The sequence below is a fragment of the Crinia signifera genome, chromosome 5 (assembly GCF_055691185.1).
Source record: "Crinia signifera chromosome 5, ASM5569118v1, whole genome shotgun sequence".
NCBI classification, from domain to species: domain Eukaryota; kingdom Metazoa; phylum Chordata; class Amphibia; order Anura; family Myobatrachidae; genus Crinia; species Crinia signifera.
Window position 1 is genome coordinate 287,313,036 of NC_139221.1, and position 17,475 is coordinate 287,330,510.

At 45.3% G+C, this 17,475-nt stretch overlaps 1 protein-coding gene across 1 annotated transcript; it reads right to left on the minus strand.

Annotated features, from left to right (window-relative positions):
• Positions 1–289: 289 nt before the first annotated feature.
• Positions 290–5,926, minus strand: MALSU1 (mitochondrial assembly of ribosomal large subunit 1). Its single transcript, XM_083189164.1, has 4 exons — positions 5,553–5,926; positions 1,884–2,062; positions 941–1,022; positions 290–702 (listed from the first exon to the last, which is right to left on the minus strand). Exons 1-4 carry the CDS (start codon positions 5,791–5,793, stop codon positions 545–547), a joined length of 660 nt encoding a protein of 219 aa, XP_083045290.1. The 5' UTR covers positions 5,794–5,926; the 3' UTR covers positions 290–544.
• Between the last annotated feature and the right edge of the window lie 11,549 nt (positions 5,927–17,475).

Below are 17,475 nucleotides of genomic sequence, written 5' to 3' on the forward strand. Positions count from 1 at the left end.
TTTTCCCCTCAGGTGCCTGGACACCGAGCATAACTCCACCCCCAACACCGCAAAGCCTCGTCCTCTAGGCTGATTGGATTCCCTCATCAACACCATCAAGGCCAATCCAATTTTACACCAATGGCCATCCCTAGCCCAGGCAAAAAAATAAATGCTGGCCAGTGTGGTCTTACATGCAAAACATGAGCTTAGCCTAGTTTTCCTGCTGGCAGCCATCAGTGTGGATCAGTGAAAGCAGTGTCTCCTCTCTGCCTCCTGTAGATATTTGTGTTACCAGGACACATTGAGACTCGATGTCAGGTTTGTTTATTTCCAACTGAAGAGGATTGTAAAAGGATAATTGGTTTGTATTCCAATAGGTTGCTATGGGTGATAACCATAAAAACAAATATAAACTGTTCTTGTGTTCGGTTTCTCCACAACCGAAATGCTGCTCTTTGGATGAATCTTCTGCACCATCTTGGCAAACAGCAGGAGCATTGCACATGGCACCTACTATTCAGCTCAGCTCAATATACAGTATGAAGTCATTGTAGGCAACAAATCACTCTTTATGCTGTGGAAGACCGATTGTGAAATCTGCTGGCAAAATCTCTTGCACAATCTGAGATAACTGGTCATCGTGGGACCGCAAAGTCCACAGTTTCTCCAATTCATAGGTCTCTCTGGTTTCTGCTAGCATGAAATGAACCACAATGTTACCTGTTCAATAAAAAAAAATGTAAGTATTACATGAGTAACAATAAAGGTTTGGCTCGTTTACCAATGAAACTGTGCACTGAACCGCAGCAATCAACTGTTATCTATCTAATACGAGATAAACAGTAGTCATGTGACTAATAACAAAGACAAAGGAGCTGGAACGTCTACCTCTGTGGTGACAATACGTTACTTTATTCTCAATTAGTTTTTTTATGTTAACAAAGAATACTGTACCTACCAAAGTCTATGCACATCCAGTCATCCGTGTCCCTTCCTTCTATGGAGAGATGAGGTTTACCTTTGTCCTTCAGATACTTGTACTGAGAAAGAACATAAAGGGCCGATTACCGGTCACATCTTTTATGTAGGCGGTACAGTCATTGCTCACCATTATGAGAAAGGTTTATGCAGCTATTAATCAGCTCATTACACTAAAGTAAAACTAAAGGGAAACCCGGAAAGTGTATAAAGTAGTGCATAACCCTGTGGTTCCCAAACGTTTTTGAGCCATGGCGCCCTAGAGAATTACAATTTTTTTTCACGGCACCCTGAGGCTGAAAATGTCTTATTGAGAAATTCATATTTTTTTATTAGGTCATCCTTAGACTTATGTGGTGAGGGACAGGATTCACTTCTGCTTATTCATATAGATTATGATTGGAAGCCACGAGTACTGGTTTTGCCTATTACATTGACCATAAATAATTTGAGCTGGTCTTGGCACCCCTGCAAGTGCCCCAAGGCAACCCCAGGGTGCCTAGGTACACAGTAATTCCCGTGCATCATTACCAACCCCCTCCCTCGTCCTGCATGTTCAGACGATGGAGGTCCTCGTTAATGGCGGTCAATCTGCAGCCCCAGCATGAGTGACCCTCCCCCACCATCACTCTCTCCCCCCCAACTGGCATGTGTATATGCACTTGCCGAAATTGGCACCCCCGCCGCCAATATTGATTGGCTAGTGTGTAGGGGGCTCAAATATATTTCTCCATAGCATTGATCTCCAAAATGTGGCTTACATACAAGCACTTTTGCTGAATTTAACGCTATGAAATTGTTAATATAAAAATAAAATCTTCAGGCAAATGATGGCAACTTATTGGACACTTAAAGATAAATATTATTCACTACCAAATGTCCTATTACAAGCAAGTGCTACTAATGCAGATATAGGGTCCTACCATTTTCAGGATGTACTGCGACATTGCTTGGAGATGTCGTGAAGAGGTTCCGCTGACAATTACGAAATATTCAACGTATTTCATCTCTGGGGGGACCCTGATGACGCAGAGATCTTTGCAGTTTTCCTGCCTAAGCAAATCTACAAGTAGATTAATACTGAACTCTGGAAGATCCTCATCTGAAATGAACAGGAAATAAAGAAGATTATGCTGTGATTACAGCTAAACTAAAATCTTCAGGTAACAGACAAAACAATTATGGTAAAAATGTATTTATTATTTATTTATTAACAGTTTCTTCTATAGCGCAGCATATTCCGTTGCGCTTTACAAAGGAGACAGTGATACAACAAACAGGGTATTTACAGACAGTAAAAAGGTAGGAGGGCCTTACAATTTATAGGGAAATAGGCATTCATACATAAGGATAGATACTGTATATTGCATCGATTCCACCAGAATGCCAGGTTCTATGACTGGTTCTGGAATTTGATAAGCTTGCCTGAAGAGATACGTTTTTAGGGAACGCTTATAGGTTTGGAGACTGGAGAAGAGTCTTATTGTGCTTGGGAGGGCATTCCACAGAGTGGGTGCAGCCCGAAGAAAGTCCTGCAGTCGGGAATGGGAGCGAGTAATGAGTGTGGATGAGAGATGCAGATCTTGGGAGGAGCGTAGAGGTCGTGTTGGATGATATTTTGAGATAAGAGAAGATATGTATGTTGGTGTAGTTTGGTTTATATGATAGATATGTAGATATGATATGTAGATATGTATGTTGGTGTAGTTTGGTTTCCGTGAGGAATTCCATGAGCACCGGCCACTGAAGACCTGAGGGGTACACTAAGAGCATTGATCTCTGACCGCACTTTCTCCCCCGCACGATCTGGTCTCTGCTGTCGGTATCCTCCGTCGGCACAAAGCGCTTCCTAACCGCCGCTTATAGACGGAGGACGGTGATCAACTGTGCTGCTATCAGGCATCCACTGTCGGCACAAAGTGCCTTTTCAAACTGCCGCTTACAGAAAGAGAACTTTGATCAGCTGTGCCTCTATCAGGAGCAGCGCAAACCGGCATTTCAAACGGAGCTGACACCTGCCGTACACGGTGCACTTCAGACTGCATTTGGCTTGCTGGCCGGTGCAGTAGTTGGATTAGCACCAAACACCGCAAGGCAAGTGGCTAAGTGTACACACTGAGCAATTCAGTATACACTACAGAGATTGTGAGAGACAGCGCCGAATATTCTACTTAGTGACCGAGCGCATACAATTTCTATTGGACATCTACCTCTGATAGTGAGCAAAAGGAAACATCTGCTCACCACCTACTTTGCCTGGGAGGATTTACAAATTATTATTTACTCCAAATTGTGCCCTGGGACATTATTCCCCATCGTGTGCCTGATACATCATTCCAACATACGCATCAAACTGTCCAATTCAGGACTTGGTAACTTTATGTTACATTTTTATGCATATACATTAGTATGGCCTTTTTAATGTAGTATTGTGGTATTGCATGCTTGCAATTTTTTGTCCTATCTTGTTTTATATTATTTTATGCCTTTTTGTTATTTGTGTAATAAATATATTTTTTAGTATACAGAAGGCGCCCACTGGTCCTTTTCTTCTTCACGTAGTTTGGTTTATGGCTTTGTGTGTAAGTAAAATAATTTTGTATTGAGTACGGTAGAATACAGGTAACCAATGAAGTGACTAGCTTTGCAGACGATGTAAAATGTATGAAACTACACCGCTGGAATCTGTGATATGGGTAGCATTTTATATCATTTGAAAATGCTGCTGCAATATAAGTAATGCAAAAGTTATAGAGTAACAGACGTAGCCACGGCAATCGCTGCACGTGAATTCCATGGCAATCCGTGCGATGGCGATGCCATGCGTGTTTGTCTAATTTACTTCCGCGGATCATAGAGAAGCATTAAGCAGCGGTGTCACAGCACAATAATTCCGTACCACCAATGTGATTTTGGTGCAACAAACAAGCACAAGCAGCTACAGTAAATCACAGCAATGATGTGATTTATCTGACTATACTATGTACATCTGATTATACTGTACTACAGGTAGGGTGACCAACTCATCCCTTTAATCCGGGACACATATTAATTACACAGGTTCTGTGGAAGTTTAAAACCAGGTGAAATGGAGTCTTGAGGTGTGGCAGTTTAAAACCAGGTGAAAGCCAGCCACAGAACCTGTGTAATTAATGTGTCCCGGATTAAAGGGATGAGTTGGTCACCCTAACTACAGGGTTGCCTATCTGACCCTCTCCTTCTGGGAGAAAATGCTCTGTTCCTGGACTTCCCTGGTAATGTATGATTATCATCACCTGTGTTGAAACACCTTTCTTATCAATTACCTGGCTCCCCACAGGTGATGGCATCATACATTACCAGGGAAGTCCAGTAACAGACCATTTTCTCCCTGAAGGAGAGGGTCAGATAGGCAACCCTGCTGTACTATATATTGCTATAGTGACAGTATAGCAACATATAGTATAGTGACAGTACAGCGGTATAGAGAATAGTGACAGTACAGCAGGATATAGGGGCGCATTTATCATTACAGAGCGATGCCGGCGCGGTGACATCGTATTGGGGTATCGTGCAATACCGCCGGTATTTATCAATGCAAGGAGCCCGTCCCTGTGAAGCCCTGACCCGGAAGCCATGGGGTCTGTGCATGAGTGGTAATGCGCACACACCCCCCACCCCGCGACTCGCTGACCGCACTGCCGCTCGGGCAGTGCGATGTGTAGCCATAGGCTACAATGGGCTATCGCCATATCAGAATGGCGATAGCCCAGGGGTGTGAAGCCGGGCTGCCCGATGTTTATGCATCGGGCAGCTTTGCATCCCCCATAGAAACCTATAGGGGATTGCGGCCCTGCAAGGGGGATCGCAGCAGGGATTGCAGATTCCTGCTGCGGTCCCCCTTTAATACATTTGGGGGATACATAACATTTGCGGTTAACCCCCGAAAACACCCGTTTTTAGCCGCAAATATTACTTGATAAATGCGGCCCATAAGCCCTTATTCAGATCTGAGCGCAGTACAAATTTGTTCTCAAAATGGGCAAAACCATGTGCACTGCAGGTGGAGCAGATGTAACATGTATAAAGAGTTAGATCTGTGTGAGTTCTTTTGTGTAAATACTGGCTGCATTATTTTTGCACTGCAATTTAGATTTCAGTTTCAACACACCCCACCCAAATTTAACTCTCTCTACACATGTTACATCTGCCCCACCTGCAGTGCACATGGTTTTGCTCATTTTGAGAACAAATTTATACTGCGATCAGATCTGAATAAGGCCAAAAGTATAGAGTAGAGCTGTAATATAGTGATAGTATATATTATAGTCACAGTACAGCAGTATATAGTATAGTGACAGTACAGCAATATGAAGGCATGTCCAAACTGGCCCTACAGCTGTTATGAAACTTGAAGTCCCATCATGCCTTGCCACCGTTCCGCTATTAGGGAATGCTAAAACTATGGCAAGGCATGCTGGGATGTGTAGTTTCCCAACATCTGGAGGGCAACAGTTTTTAATATTTATTTACAATTTCTTATATGGCGCAGCAGATTCCGTTGCGTTGCGCTTTACAGTTTGGACATGCTTGTACAGCATTATGCAATATACCCATTATTTCCCCTGCAGTGGCTCCTTCCGCCTGGTCATTATCCGGGTCCAGGATACTGTGGGAGCTGATCCCCCGCAGTGGGCATGTCCCGGGCAGCAGGGAGGGCGGTGGACATGTCACCCGGGATCTCGCAGACGCTCCCGCATGTGATACCAGCGGCCGGACACCGTGGTGTAAAGCAGGGGACGCTCTGTAGCCACCATACCGCGCTAACACCCGGATCACTCTCTGGGCCCACATCCCACACGTGTCTTCCGGCCTGCTGTGCTGTGACCTTCCGGACGCACCGAGTGGAAAGCACGGCAACGCGGCGCTGCTATCGGTTGCTAGGACGCCAGAGGCAGCAGTACACAAGCGTGTCAGTGTGGCGCCACTTGCTGGCCAGCAGCGGCAGAGGACGATGGGTTCTTCTGTCAGCTGACTTTGCTTAACTGTAACGTTGGTTCTCAGCAAGCAAACAGCAGGGATAAGTGAGATCTTGGCACACTCTGACAGTGATTGGAAACCCCTTTCTTTTCTATATACTCATATTTTTAATTTATTGTATATATGTTTAGATTGAATCACAGAATACACAGCATGTCAGAATATTTGATTCTGATTCTTCTGATTCTGATTAGTAAATTGGGTTCTTGTTTCCTAGCACGGCGCCCATCACATTGTATACCATAAGACTAAATATGGTATGCGATGCGATGTTGTACAATAAAAATTGTATGGCATTGTATGCCATACAACGGCATGCAATGCGATGGTATACGATTTTTTATTGTACAACCACCCAGATGGGTCCTTACAATGTTAAATGCCCCCCCCCCCCACCCCACTATCAACGTGAACCTTTTCATACCCCCACTATCCACGTCGGCATGGAGTTGATTTTATATAGTGTGGCGAGCGCAGCGAGCCACCGAGCCCGAAGCGTTGCGAGCGCAGCGGAATACATGTAAAGTAATTTGGGTCCCCTCGCGGGGCTCGCTGCGCTCACCACGCTTCGGGCTCGGTGGCTCGCTGCGCTCGCCACACAATCTAAAATCGACTCACAATCTAAAATCGACTCCACGCCGACGTGGATAGTGGGGGTATGAAAAGGTCGGAGGACACGTACCGCCGCCCCTCGCGGGCTATGTAGCTGAAGGGACCTTAGGTGAGAGACTCAGGGATGGTGCGACTACGGAGTACGGATGTGAGATGTTGGATGTGGGCATTTGGAATGGCCTACCGGGATACCGGGAAAATCCCCGGCTGGCCCGGTCCTGTGTCACTCTCTGCTGGTCCGGCTTATATCGTCTGCCAGGTCGGATGGCAGCTCCGCCGGCCAGCATTGGTGAAAATAAAAAATATATATATTTCTGGGTGAAAATACACAATAATATAGCTACTGAAGGGCTAATGCGCATGCCCAGCCGCTTGGCCTTTGCTCCATGCCTAGGGTTACTCTGGACAGTCTGGAAATTAAGAGCGGAGCCCAGAGGGGTGGCGGATGGGTTAACGAGGGGGGCTGTCAGTGGTTCAGTGAGCAGAAGGATGGGGCTGTGGGGGGGACAGTCATCAGGAGGGCAGTGATCAGGAGGATAGGGTGACAAAAGGGATTGTGGGGGGACAGTGAGCAGAAGGTTAGTTGACATACTGTGGGTAGCTAGCTGGATATGAACAGTGAGCAGGATTATGAGGTAATACAGGGGGCTGTAAGGAACATTGAGCAGGAGGATGGGGTGACACCGTGACTGGGCTGGAGGGTGACACAAGGGGCTGGAAGTGACACAGGTGGCATGTTGTTGGACTGGCACAGAGTTGGAGTGATATGTGGCTCGAGGGGACACAGAAAGCATGTGGCTAGAGCAGGGGTTCTCAAACTCGGTCCTCATGTTCACGTTTTCCAGGTCACCCAGCAGGTGCACAGGTGCAGTCATTACTCATTGGCACATTTTAAAAGATCCACAGGTGGAACTAATTATTTCATTTGTGATTCTGTGAGGAGACCTGCAAAACATGCACTCGGTGGGGTCCTGAGGACTGAGTTTGAGAACCTGTGGGCTAGAGCAGTGGTTCTTAACCCTGGTCCTCAAGTACCCCCAACAGTGCACATTTTCCAGTTCTCCACACAGAATCACAAGTGACATAGGGCCTTATTCTAGTTCACTCGCAAAGGCAAATTCCTTCTCAAATGGACAAAACCATGTGCACTGCAGGTGGGGCAGATGTAACATGTGCAGAGAGAATTAGATTTGGGTGGGTTATTTTGTTTCAGTGCAGGGAAAATATTGTCTGCTTTATTTTTGCACTGCAATTTATATTCAGTTTCAACACACCCCACCCAAATTTAACTCTCTGTGCACATGTTACATCTGCCCCACCTGCAGTGTACATGGTTTTGTCCATTTGAGAAGGAATTTGCCTTTGCGAGTGAACTAGAATAAGGGCCATAATTATCTCCACCTGTGGATCTTTTAAAATGTGATTTGATTGCATGCGATCGCATACGATTTTGCACTGAAAAGCATCCAAATGCATTGGAATTAGTATTAAACATGTTCAATGGTCCCCAAATGGCATTTTTGAGGCTGTACCACCCCCACTATCAATGCGAACCCGAAGCGTGGCGAGCGCAGCGAGCCCGTGAGGGGCGGCGGTACACGTCCTACGACCTTTTCATACCCCCACTATCCACGTCGGCGTGGAGTTGAGAATAGAAAGTGTGCGAGCGCAGTTCAATGGCCCCCAAATGGCATTTTTGAGGCTGTACCACCCCCACTATCAATGCGAACCCGAAGCGTGGAGAGCGCAGCGAGCCCCGCGAGGGGCCGCGGACACCTGTGAAGCCCGTGAGGGGACGCGGATACCTGTGAAGGTATCCGCGTCCCCTCGCGGGGCTCGCTACGCTTCGGGCTCGGTGGCTTGCTGCGCTCGCCACACTTTCTATTCTCAACTCCACGCCGACGTGGATAGTGGGGGTATGAATAGGTCGTAGGACGCGTACCGCCGCCCCTTGCGGGCTCGCTACACTCGCCATGCGATGCGATTTTTTCGCATACGATGCCCATCGTGGGAGCCGTGATAATCCACAAGTACCAGACTCAGAGATCTGGAGTGACAGAGTGGGAATGCTGGAGGAGAGAGACACAGGACAGAAGGTGACCCAAGTCTGCTTGATCTTCTGTTGTAAGATGATGACATTTGTTTTATTCCTAATAAACAGGCATCTTCCAGACCATATCATCTCCTGCATGAATAGTGAATACCGGAGTGGCAGAGAAGCATGTGTCTGCAGCTGGCTTTTTCAGGGCTGTGTGCGCAACCATGCCAGCACAGGTGCAGGCGGTGTGGGTGTCTGAGCACTGATTGGTGGATGGCTTGTGCTATCCAGGGCAGGCGACAGGGGGGGTCAAAGGGGACACCTGTACCGGGCCTCAAGCTTGTTAGGGTGCTCAGTGGCTGTTAGCATAGCTGCGGCAATGCAGTGACTAGCAATGGTTTATAAAGGCACCCCCTGGTTCCTGTAAGGGTACTTACTCGGACCCTCCTCCGGTATTAGTGAAATATTGTAACAATAATAAAAAAAAAACATTCAATATGTAGTATACGAAAAATGTTTTGCTCAAGGGGGCGGGGTTAGGGGGGGGGGGCCCGCCAGAGATATCAGTGTTCCAGGCCCCAAGATTTCTGTTACCGGCCCTGGTGCTATCCACCAATCAAATTTAACTGCAGCTTAGGTAAGTTTTCACAAGCAGCGAGAGAGAATTGCCCTATACACTAGGCCGAGGTATCGCATGCTAGCCTCGACTGGGTTAGACTCAGGCCGGGGGAATGGGGGTTAGGTTTAAGCACTAGTGAGGGCACTTAGGGCTAGGTCACGGTAAGGTGGGGGAGAAGATTAGGGTTAGGCTGCAGGGAGGAAGGAGGGTTAGGTTTAGGCACTAGCGAGGAGAGTTAGGGTCAGGCTGCAGGGTTAGGTTGCTGCAAAAGGGGGGGGGGGGTAGAGTGAGAGGGTTAGGGTACATATGGAGCCCCTATTGGATTTATTCATATCAGGATGTCACTGGTATCCTGAGCACCGGGATAATGTATGTATCCCTTTTTACTGTGTGGGTCAATTTGTTTATTACTGTGTGGAGCAATGTGTGATTTTGGACAGGGCAGTCTCTACACCTTGTGCAAAGAGGTTAAGGCTCATTTTTATTACACCATGCCCCCTTTTTAGATAACGGCAACTTGCATCCATTTGCCCCTCCAGGCTGGAAGTTGTTAGCCAACCCCTGCTACCCCCCCCCCCCCCTTTCCTAGTTGGTTTGAAATGCTATCTCTAGTTGTGACTTTTTTTTTGCATTGCGCAGTCCGCTTCTTTTCTCGGTTGCAAACGTGACTTGAAACTGTATACAACTGGGGGCTGGGGGCTGGGGGCTGGGGGGCTTGTATGGAACTGGAGTCATGGGAAGTGTGTTTTCTAAAGTATGCTCTGCTGCCGTCTCCACAGAGATTGCTTTGGACACTGTCCAGGGTCAATTTATACTTTTGAGTGTGTTTACTATGATTTCCACACTCCACCCTGTCTCTTAATGTGGCTTGTCATGCTCAGATAGACGTCTTAACTGCAATGATTCAACATTTAGGTTGATTTCTTTTTTATTTTTATATATTATTATATATTATCAGTTAATTTAGTGTGTGCAGAGCCTGTCCAATGTCTGTTTAAACAATGTGGTCACAAGCCATAGGGCACCCCAAAACTAGGAAAGGTGAGTGCCGATGTTAAGTGTATATATATATATATATATATATATATATCTTTCTGCTATAACTAAAGCCCCTTACACACTAGCCAATGATCCGGTGCAGTGATGTCACCTGACCCCGCTGCTAGCATGCATTGTTGACTATATTGTCATAGGCATGGCGTAACGTTGCACAGGAGAATGCATCGTTAACTATATGGAGCATACACACTAGACCAGGGCTGGGCAACACCAGCCCTCCAGATGTTGATGAACTACACATCCCAGCATGCCTTGCATCAGTTTCAGCATGGCCACATAGCAAAACTAATGCAAAGCATCCTGGGATGTGTAGTTCATTAACATCTGGAGGGCCGGTGTTGCCCAGCCCTGCATTAGACTATATGAACAGCTATCATTAATGATATATCGTCTGGTAAGGTTTTGGGTTAAAGTAATATTGTAGGCTCTCCCCAATGTCTATAAAGGTTTTGTTTACACTTTACAGGCTTTATAAGGGTTATCAGTCTTTCAAGCCATTACACTGAGCAGGACTGAAACCTTTTCTTCCACTTTCCAAATTTTTAGCCTCACAACAATTATATTTACTAACTTCTTGTTTATAACTTTCTTGTTTACTGGCAAAAGCCGCTATTATACAAATGCGTCCTGGTGTTGAATGTCTTCATTCTGTTCCTCTGCTTCTTTTGAATAAGCCGACTGTACATCACAAGTGCTCCAGCTGAGGCCTGATTGATAACCGCATGATCTCTAATGTACATTTCATACAGCAGCTCAGTCTGTAGGGTCACTGCTCCTTATAGGGTCACCAGAGACTGATCACCACTCACCAACGCTACCCTGTATTCTCAGCCTGACGAAGAAAGTCTCCGCACACAAACATGAACACTGGGCTCAGCAACACACAGCTGCAAGTAGTCCATGAAGTCTTCTCCTGTTTATGAAAAGCCTGCAGGCCCATCATGTGCTAGAATAGGGAGCGACGCTGGAATTGATGTACAGGACCCAGCCTCCCGCTCATGTGCTTATGAGTCACTTAGATGTATCTCAAAAGCTTATCAAGTTTCTCACTTGGCAGAGGTGTGAAAAATTATTCTGAGGTGAACCAATTATGATTATACATGTATATGTGTATATTTAAAATATGTATTATGCCTAGGGACATTTGTGTCCTGCCAAAGGGTGAGGAGATTGAAATATACACAATGTGTTATGTCAGGGAAGGCAATGGCTGTTGGGGAGAGAGGTTGCTCACCAGAAAATGCACATTAATAAGGTATTTAAATATTATAATAAAATAAAAATGGAGAGTGATAAACAGCCAGCCAATCAGCTCCTACCTGCCATTTCACAGGCTGGGTCTGAAAAAGGACAGGTAGGAGCTGATTGTTTATCACTTTTTGAAGCTTGATAAATTTGCCCCGTAATGTTTAAAAACTCATGTCAACCTTTTTTGTGTCAACTATTGACAGGTCATCCTTTTCTTGTGTCGGCCATTGGCATGTCATGCTTTTGCTTGTATGGACTTTTTGTCAATGTTGACATTTTTCATGTGTCTACCTATTACCTGTGGACCAATAGTGGTCGAATTATCGACTGGATACCTTCCTCTGGACCCACATTATGTAAGGTTTATCACATTACATCACTTGGTGCCTGTAGAAGATAAATAAGGTGGGATGTAAGCTATAGCAGTCTACACCTACATATTCTCCACTAGGCCCATTCGTCTGCAGGAGACATCCAGGGTTAGGCAGAGAGTGAGTCCAGAGATCATAATGTAGCAGTGGGGAGATTATTCTAACCTGTTGGTCTATGGGGGCTGCAACATTGACACTTTACAGAGAATAGTTGAACATTCACATCAGTCCCTGCCCCAGTGGAGCTTACAGTCTATATTCACTAGCACATGTACACATAGTAGTAGTAGTAGTAGTAGTAGTACGTTTATTTATAAGGCGCCACAAAGTGTCCGCAGCGCCGTACATACACACATACCTCCCAATATTTCTGGAACAGGAGGCGGAACAGGCAATTTTTTGGGTGTGGCTACTGAAAAGGGGGCATGGCATATGCACACGGCACTACCACGAGGTCATGCCCCCTTTCCACACTGTGGGGGCATTCACAGCAGCTCCGTGAGCTGCTGGCTATGCCCCCAGCCCCTCTAGATAGACAGCCCCTCTAATAGAGTTAGCGCTCCCCCACTCCGGCGGCAAGATCTTAATAGATCTTGTCGGTGTCCCCTCCTGCTTCGCCTCGCTAATGAGGCGAAGCAGGAACTGTTATAGCGGCGCAATAGACGCAGCTATAATAAATCTACCCCTCAGTAACCATCTTTGTCCACATTCATCTCCATCATTGGTCACAAGCCTCTAGTAGTATGTTAATTGAGTCCTCACTACTTATATTTAAGCTGTAATGTGTATCGAACTGTGGCGCTCTTTATTTGTACTCTATTTTTGTTATTTATTCAATGTTTTTCAATTTATTCTATTTCTTGTATACTTACTTTTCCAGAGTCCATTGGGGAAAATGCAATTTGCTCTTCAGCAATAAGGGAGGGTGTTCAATCAAGCCTCCAAGGCTGGGTACACTACAAGATGAGTCTCACATCTAACAGAGGGGTAGCTGTATGAAACAGTGATAAGGGAAGAGAAGTGATAAAGTGCCTGGTATTTTATCACCAGCCAATCAGCTCCTGACTGTTAAGTTACAGTCTGGGTTTAAAAAATGACTGTTAGAAGCTGATTGAGTACCACATACTTTATCACCTCTCCTCCCTTATAACTGCTTCTTACATCTACCCCAGAATGACATGTAGCAGTAATGTCCAACAGCTTGTCATTTATTTACAGTGTCTTATATACGCAGCAGATTCTGTTGCGCTTTACAATTGTAAACAGTGATAAAACAAACTGGGTAACAGACAGACAGGAGGGCCTTGCTGCAAACTTACAATCTATAGGGATATAGGAGGGAAACACAAGGACAGGCACCAGTAGTAGCATAGCAGTCCCACCAAGTTACAAGTCCAAAAGGGAAGCTACAGTATATAATACATAAGTGCCTCAGAGGGTTATGCGTATGGAACTTAAATTTGATAGGCTTGCCTGAAGAGGTGAGTTTTCAGGGAACACTTGAAAGTTGAGGTTAGTGGGGAGTCTTATTGTGCGTGGAAGGGCATTCCATAGGATGTGAGCAGCCCGATGAAAGTCCTGTCATAGTGAATGGGAGCTAGTGATCCGTGCAGAAGAGACGCAAATCATGTGCAGAGCAGAGTGGTCGAAATGGGAGATATTTTGATATAAGTAAAGAGATAGAAGCTGGTGCAGTATGGGGAATAGCTTTATTTGCTAGCAGAAGGGTTTTATATTGAATAGAGGGACTGGCAGAGCGGATCAGCATCTTTCTAGCAAGATCAGCCTAGCAGCAGCATTAAGAATGGATTGCAGTGGCGAGACTCGGTTCTTGGAAAGAAAAGTTAGGAGACTATTGCAGTAATCAATGCGGATATAATGATTGCATGGATAGGAGATTTAGTAGTGTCTTGTGTGAGAGAAGGTCATATTTCAGATATGTTTTTAAGATGCATGATTTGGTGACAGACTGAATGTGGGAACAAAGTTCTGATTCGAGAATGACCCCTAGGCAACGAGCTTGTGGGGTAGGGTAGATTGTCACGTTGTCAGTTATGGAGATATCAGGATGGTAACTGTTGGCTGGTGGGAATATAAGTAATTCCATTTTGGAAATATGGAGTTGGAGGTGGCGAGAAGACATCCACGATAAGAAGGCAGAGAGGCATTCAGACACTCAGCTCAAAACCACTGGTAACAACTCTGGGGTTGATATAGATTTGCATATCATCCACATATAAATGATACTGAAATCCGAAAGAGCTGATAGAGTTGGCCAAGAGATGAGATCTAGATTAAGAAAAGCAGAGGACCCAAGACGGAGCCTTGCGGAACTCCGACTGACAGAAATAGTGAAGAGGAGGTAGAGTCAGAGAAGCGACAGAGTGATCAGATAGGTAAGATGTGAACCAGGAAAGGGCTGTATCATTAAGACCCAGGGAGTGCAGTGTCTGCATGAGAAGAGTATGATCAACAGTGTCAAACGCACCAGAAAGATCTAGAAGAATAAGCAGTGAGTAATGGTCTTTAGATTTGGCAGGTACCAGATCATTCGCCACTTTAGTCAGTGTTGTCTCAGTGGAGTGTTGGGAATGAAAGCATGACTGAAGCCGGTCTAATAGGGTGAGAGTTAAGAATGTGTGAGGCGAGAGTAGACAAGTCTTTCCAGTAGCTTGGAGAGGCATGGGAGCTGAGAGATAGGACACTAGTTAGAGAGAGTTAGGGTCAGAATTGTGTTTTTTCAGAATGGGAGTAAATCACTGTATGTTCGAGCAAAGAAGGAAAAGTACCAGTAGCAAGAGATATTGCAGATTTTTAGTTAAGGTTGGCATAAGAACAGGAGACAGAGTTTTAATGACTTTTGCAGTTATAGGATCAAGAAGACCGGTAGTAGAATAGGAACCTAAGAAGAGTGGGGAAACTTCCTTTTCATTTGGGAGCTGAAATGAAGAGAAAGTGCCAGAGGGTTCAGGTGGGGAAGAAAGAGGGTTAGAGGTTGTGGAAGAGCATACCATTTAATCCCGGATTTTATCAATCTTGTCCGTAAAGTAGGATGCAAGTTCTTGTGCACTGATGGTAGCCGGTGAGGGAGCGGGAGGGTACACGAGACATTAATGGTGTGTACACATTTATACAATGTGCATGAGATTTTGACTATATAGTCAAAATCTCATCTGGATCGCATGGGTTTTAACCCTTGCGCTCCCGTATCACAGCCAGAAAGTCTTGGCTGCACAGAGTATATAGTGCAGATCTGCACTATATAGTCTAAATTGTGTGTACACACCTTTAAAGAGTCACTTAGGGTTGGTGGCATATGAAGAGATGAGATATTGTCATGTGCGATCATGGACACACTACTGTGCAAGATACATGGTTCCGATGCAGGTCAGAGATAGCTCACTGCACGTCTCCAGCTTAAGGGGGGGGGGGGGGGGGGGGGCGCGCAAATCTAAAGACAAAAGGGAGTAGTTTTCCATAGAAACCACTTCTAGGTTTTTTTGTTTAAACATAATGTACTGATGTGCATAACTAGAAGTTAATTGGTTGCTACTAGCAACAACCTCTGCTTGTTCTTTCGAATGTTTAACACAACCCCCTATATTTTACTCAATTGACCACTACAGATTCATAACTACATTTATCCCTTTTAAACCTAAATCAGCCATATATACTGTACATGACATGTCCTGAGGAGTACATTCAGTCCACTCACCAGGTTATTTTGCATGGATGCAAGCGTACATAAATGCACCTAATTTTCCAAAAACATTAGTTAACTGGAAGGGTTGGATACCGCTCATTGGCATATTCTTAGTGTTGAATATTTCAGCCATGGTTGTGGGTTTTTCCCTTCCTACTTCAACTAGTATCCCTGGCAAGTTTATAATACATCAGTGATGGCTAACCTGAACACTCCAGCTGTTGAACTACACATCCCAGCATCAGTTTTAGCATTTTCAAATAGTAAAACTGTAGCAGGCCATGCTGGGATATATAGATCACAGCTGCAGTGTCAAGGTTAGCCATCACTGTAATACATGTTCACTCCAATCAGGGGTATTGGACATGCAACCTTTCAGATGTTTCTGAACTACAATCCTGCTACCAGTTTGCTATTCAGGAATGCCAAACCTGGCATGGCATGCAGTTCTAAAACAACTGGAGGGCCACATGTTGATCCGCCTGTTTTAGAGGATTGGCACATACCTTGCAACATTCTATGGGTCCCATAGCAGGACCCAGGATAGTCAAAAAACATGGGATAGTTGTGAGACATGCAGCCATGCTGAGACGTGGTGGCCACACATACTGCAACATATAGCTAGGACCTCTTGCTTTACCTCTGAGACTAGATGTTCACAGGATTTCTACAACACAACTTTGCTAAGTGGTCATAGTGAGCTTTCCAACCCCCTCCCCCAGCTTGGGAAGTGAGAGTGTCCTGCCAAGAGTGGCAAAGCATGGTTTAAGTCCTCAGCAGCATTGATACTATAGCCAGAGGAATGCAGTCTTTTGCTTTTGTGACCCACCTACTGCCCAGCATTTGAATCCTCTCCCAAGACAAGATGTACTAGGCTTGAAAAATTGAAGCGGAGAGTGACCAACCAACCAGCTGCTGTCATTTTTGCAAGACACCGCCAGTAACAGCTTATTTAAACAGGCATGTCCAAACTATGGCCCTCCAGCTGTTGTGAAACTACACCTCCCAGCATGCCTTGCCATAGTTTTAGCATTCCCCAATAGCTAAACTGTGGCAAGGCATGATGTGGTTTCACAACTGCTGGAGGGCCATAGTTTGGCCTTGCCTGGCTTAGTATATCCAGCGGAGAGAAACCGGTTAGCAGTGATGGGGGTGGAGCTATACCTTTGCATAATTATGCTCCACCCCTTACAGTAGCACTACAGATTCAAGCAAGGAGGGACATTGGTGTTCTGAATCTAGGAGGCCCATGTGTCGATCTTATTTTGGCTGTCTCTGTAGGCAGAGCTAACTAACTGAACTGCAGGTACAGGGAGGCGGATTACAGGATAGGGTGCCGGAAAAGCATCTTTGCACTCAGCCCCCCCCCTGTTGGAGCACTGGGAGTCGGGATTCCAATGTTGGTATACTGACCGTCAGGAACCTGATTGTTGGGCAGTCATACCACACCCACATTAGGACTACCTATGTGACTGGTCAGAGATTAGTCACCCACCAGCAATGCATAAGTCTAGTGAGGTCACAAGGGGCAAAAACATTAAGATTTAGTTTATGTATAATGTTGACTACCGTATTCCACTTGAGCCCGCAGCCATACAATATTTATACTATATTTGAAATTTTGACTAGACAGTTGAATTGCCTGAACACGATTTTCTTACTATGCCAACCCCACAGGGGAGAGCCTCAGGATCACAATCTATACACTGCAATATGAGACAATTTTCTTCTGATTTTGAAAATCTACACTGTAGTCAAAATTAGAGCTTAATATCGCACCATGTATACACCTTATAACTCCCACATTATTGCTGCATTTTATATTTAGCTCAAATCAGAATACAAG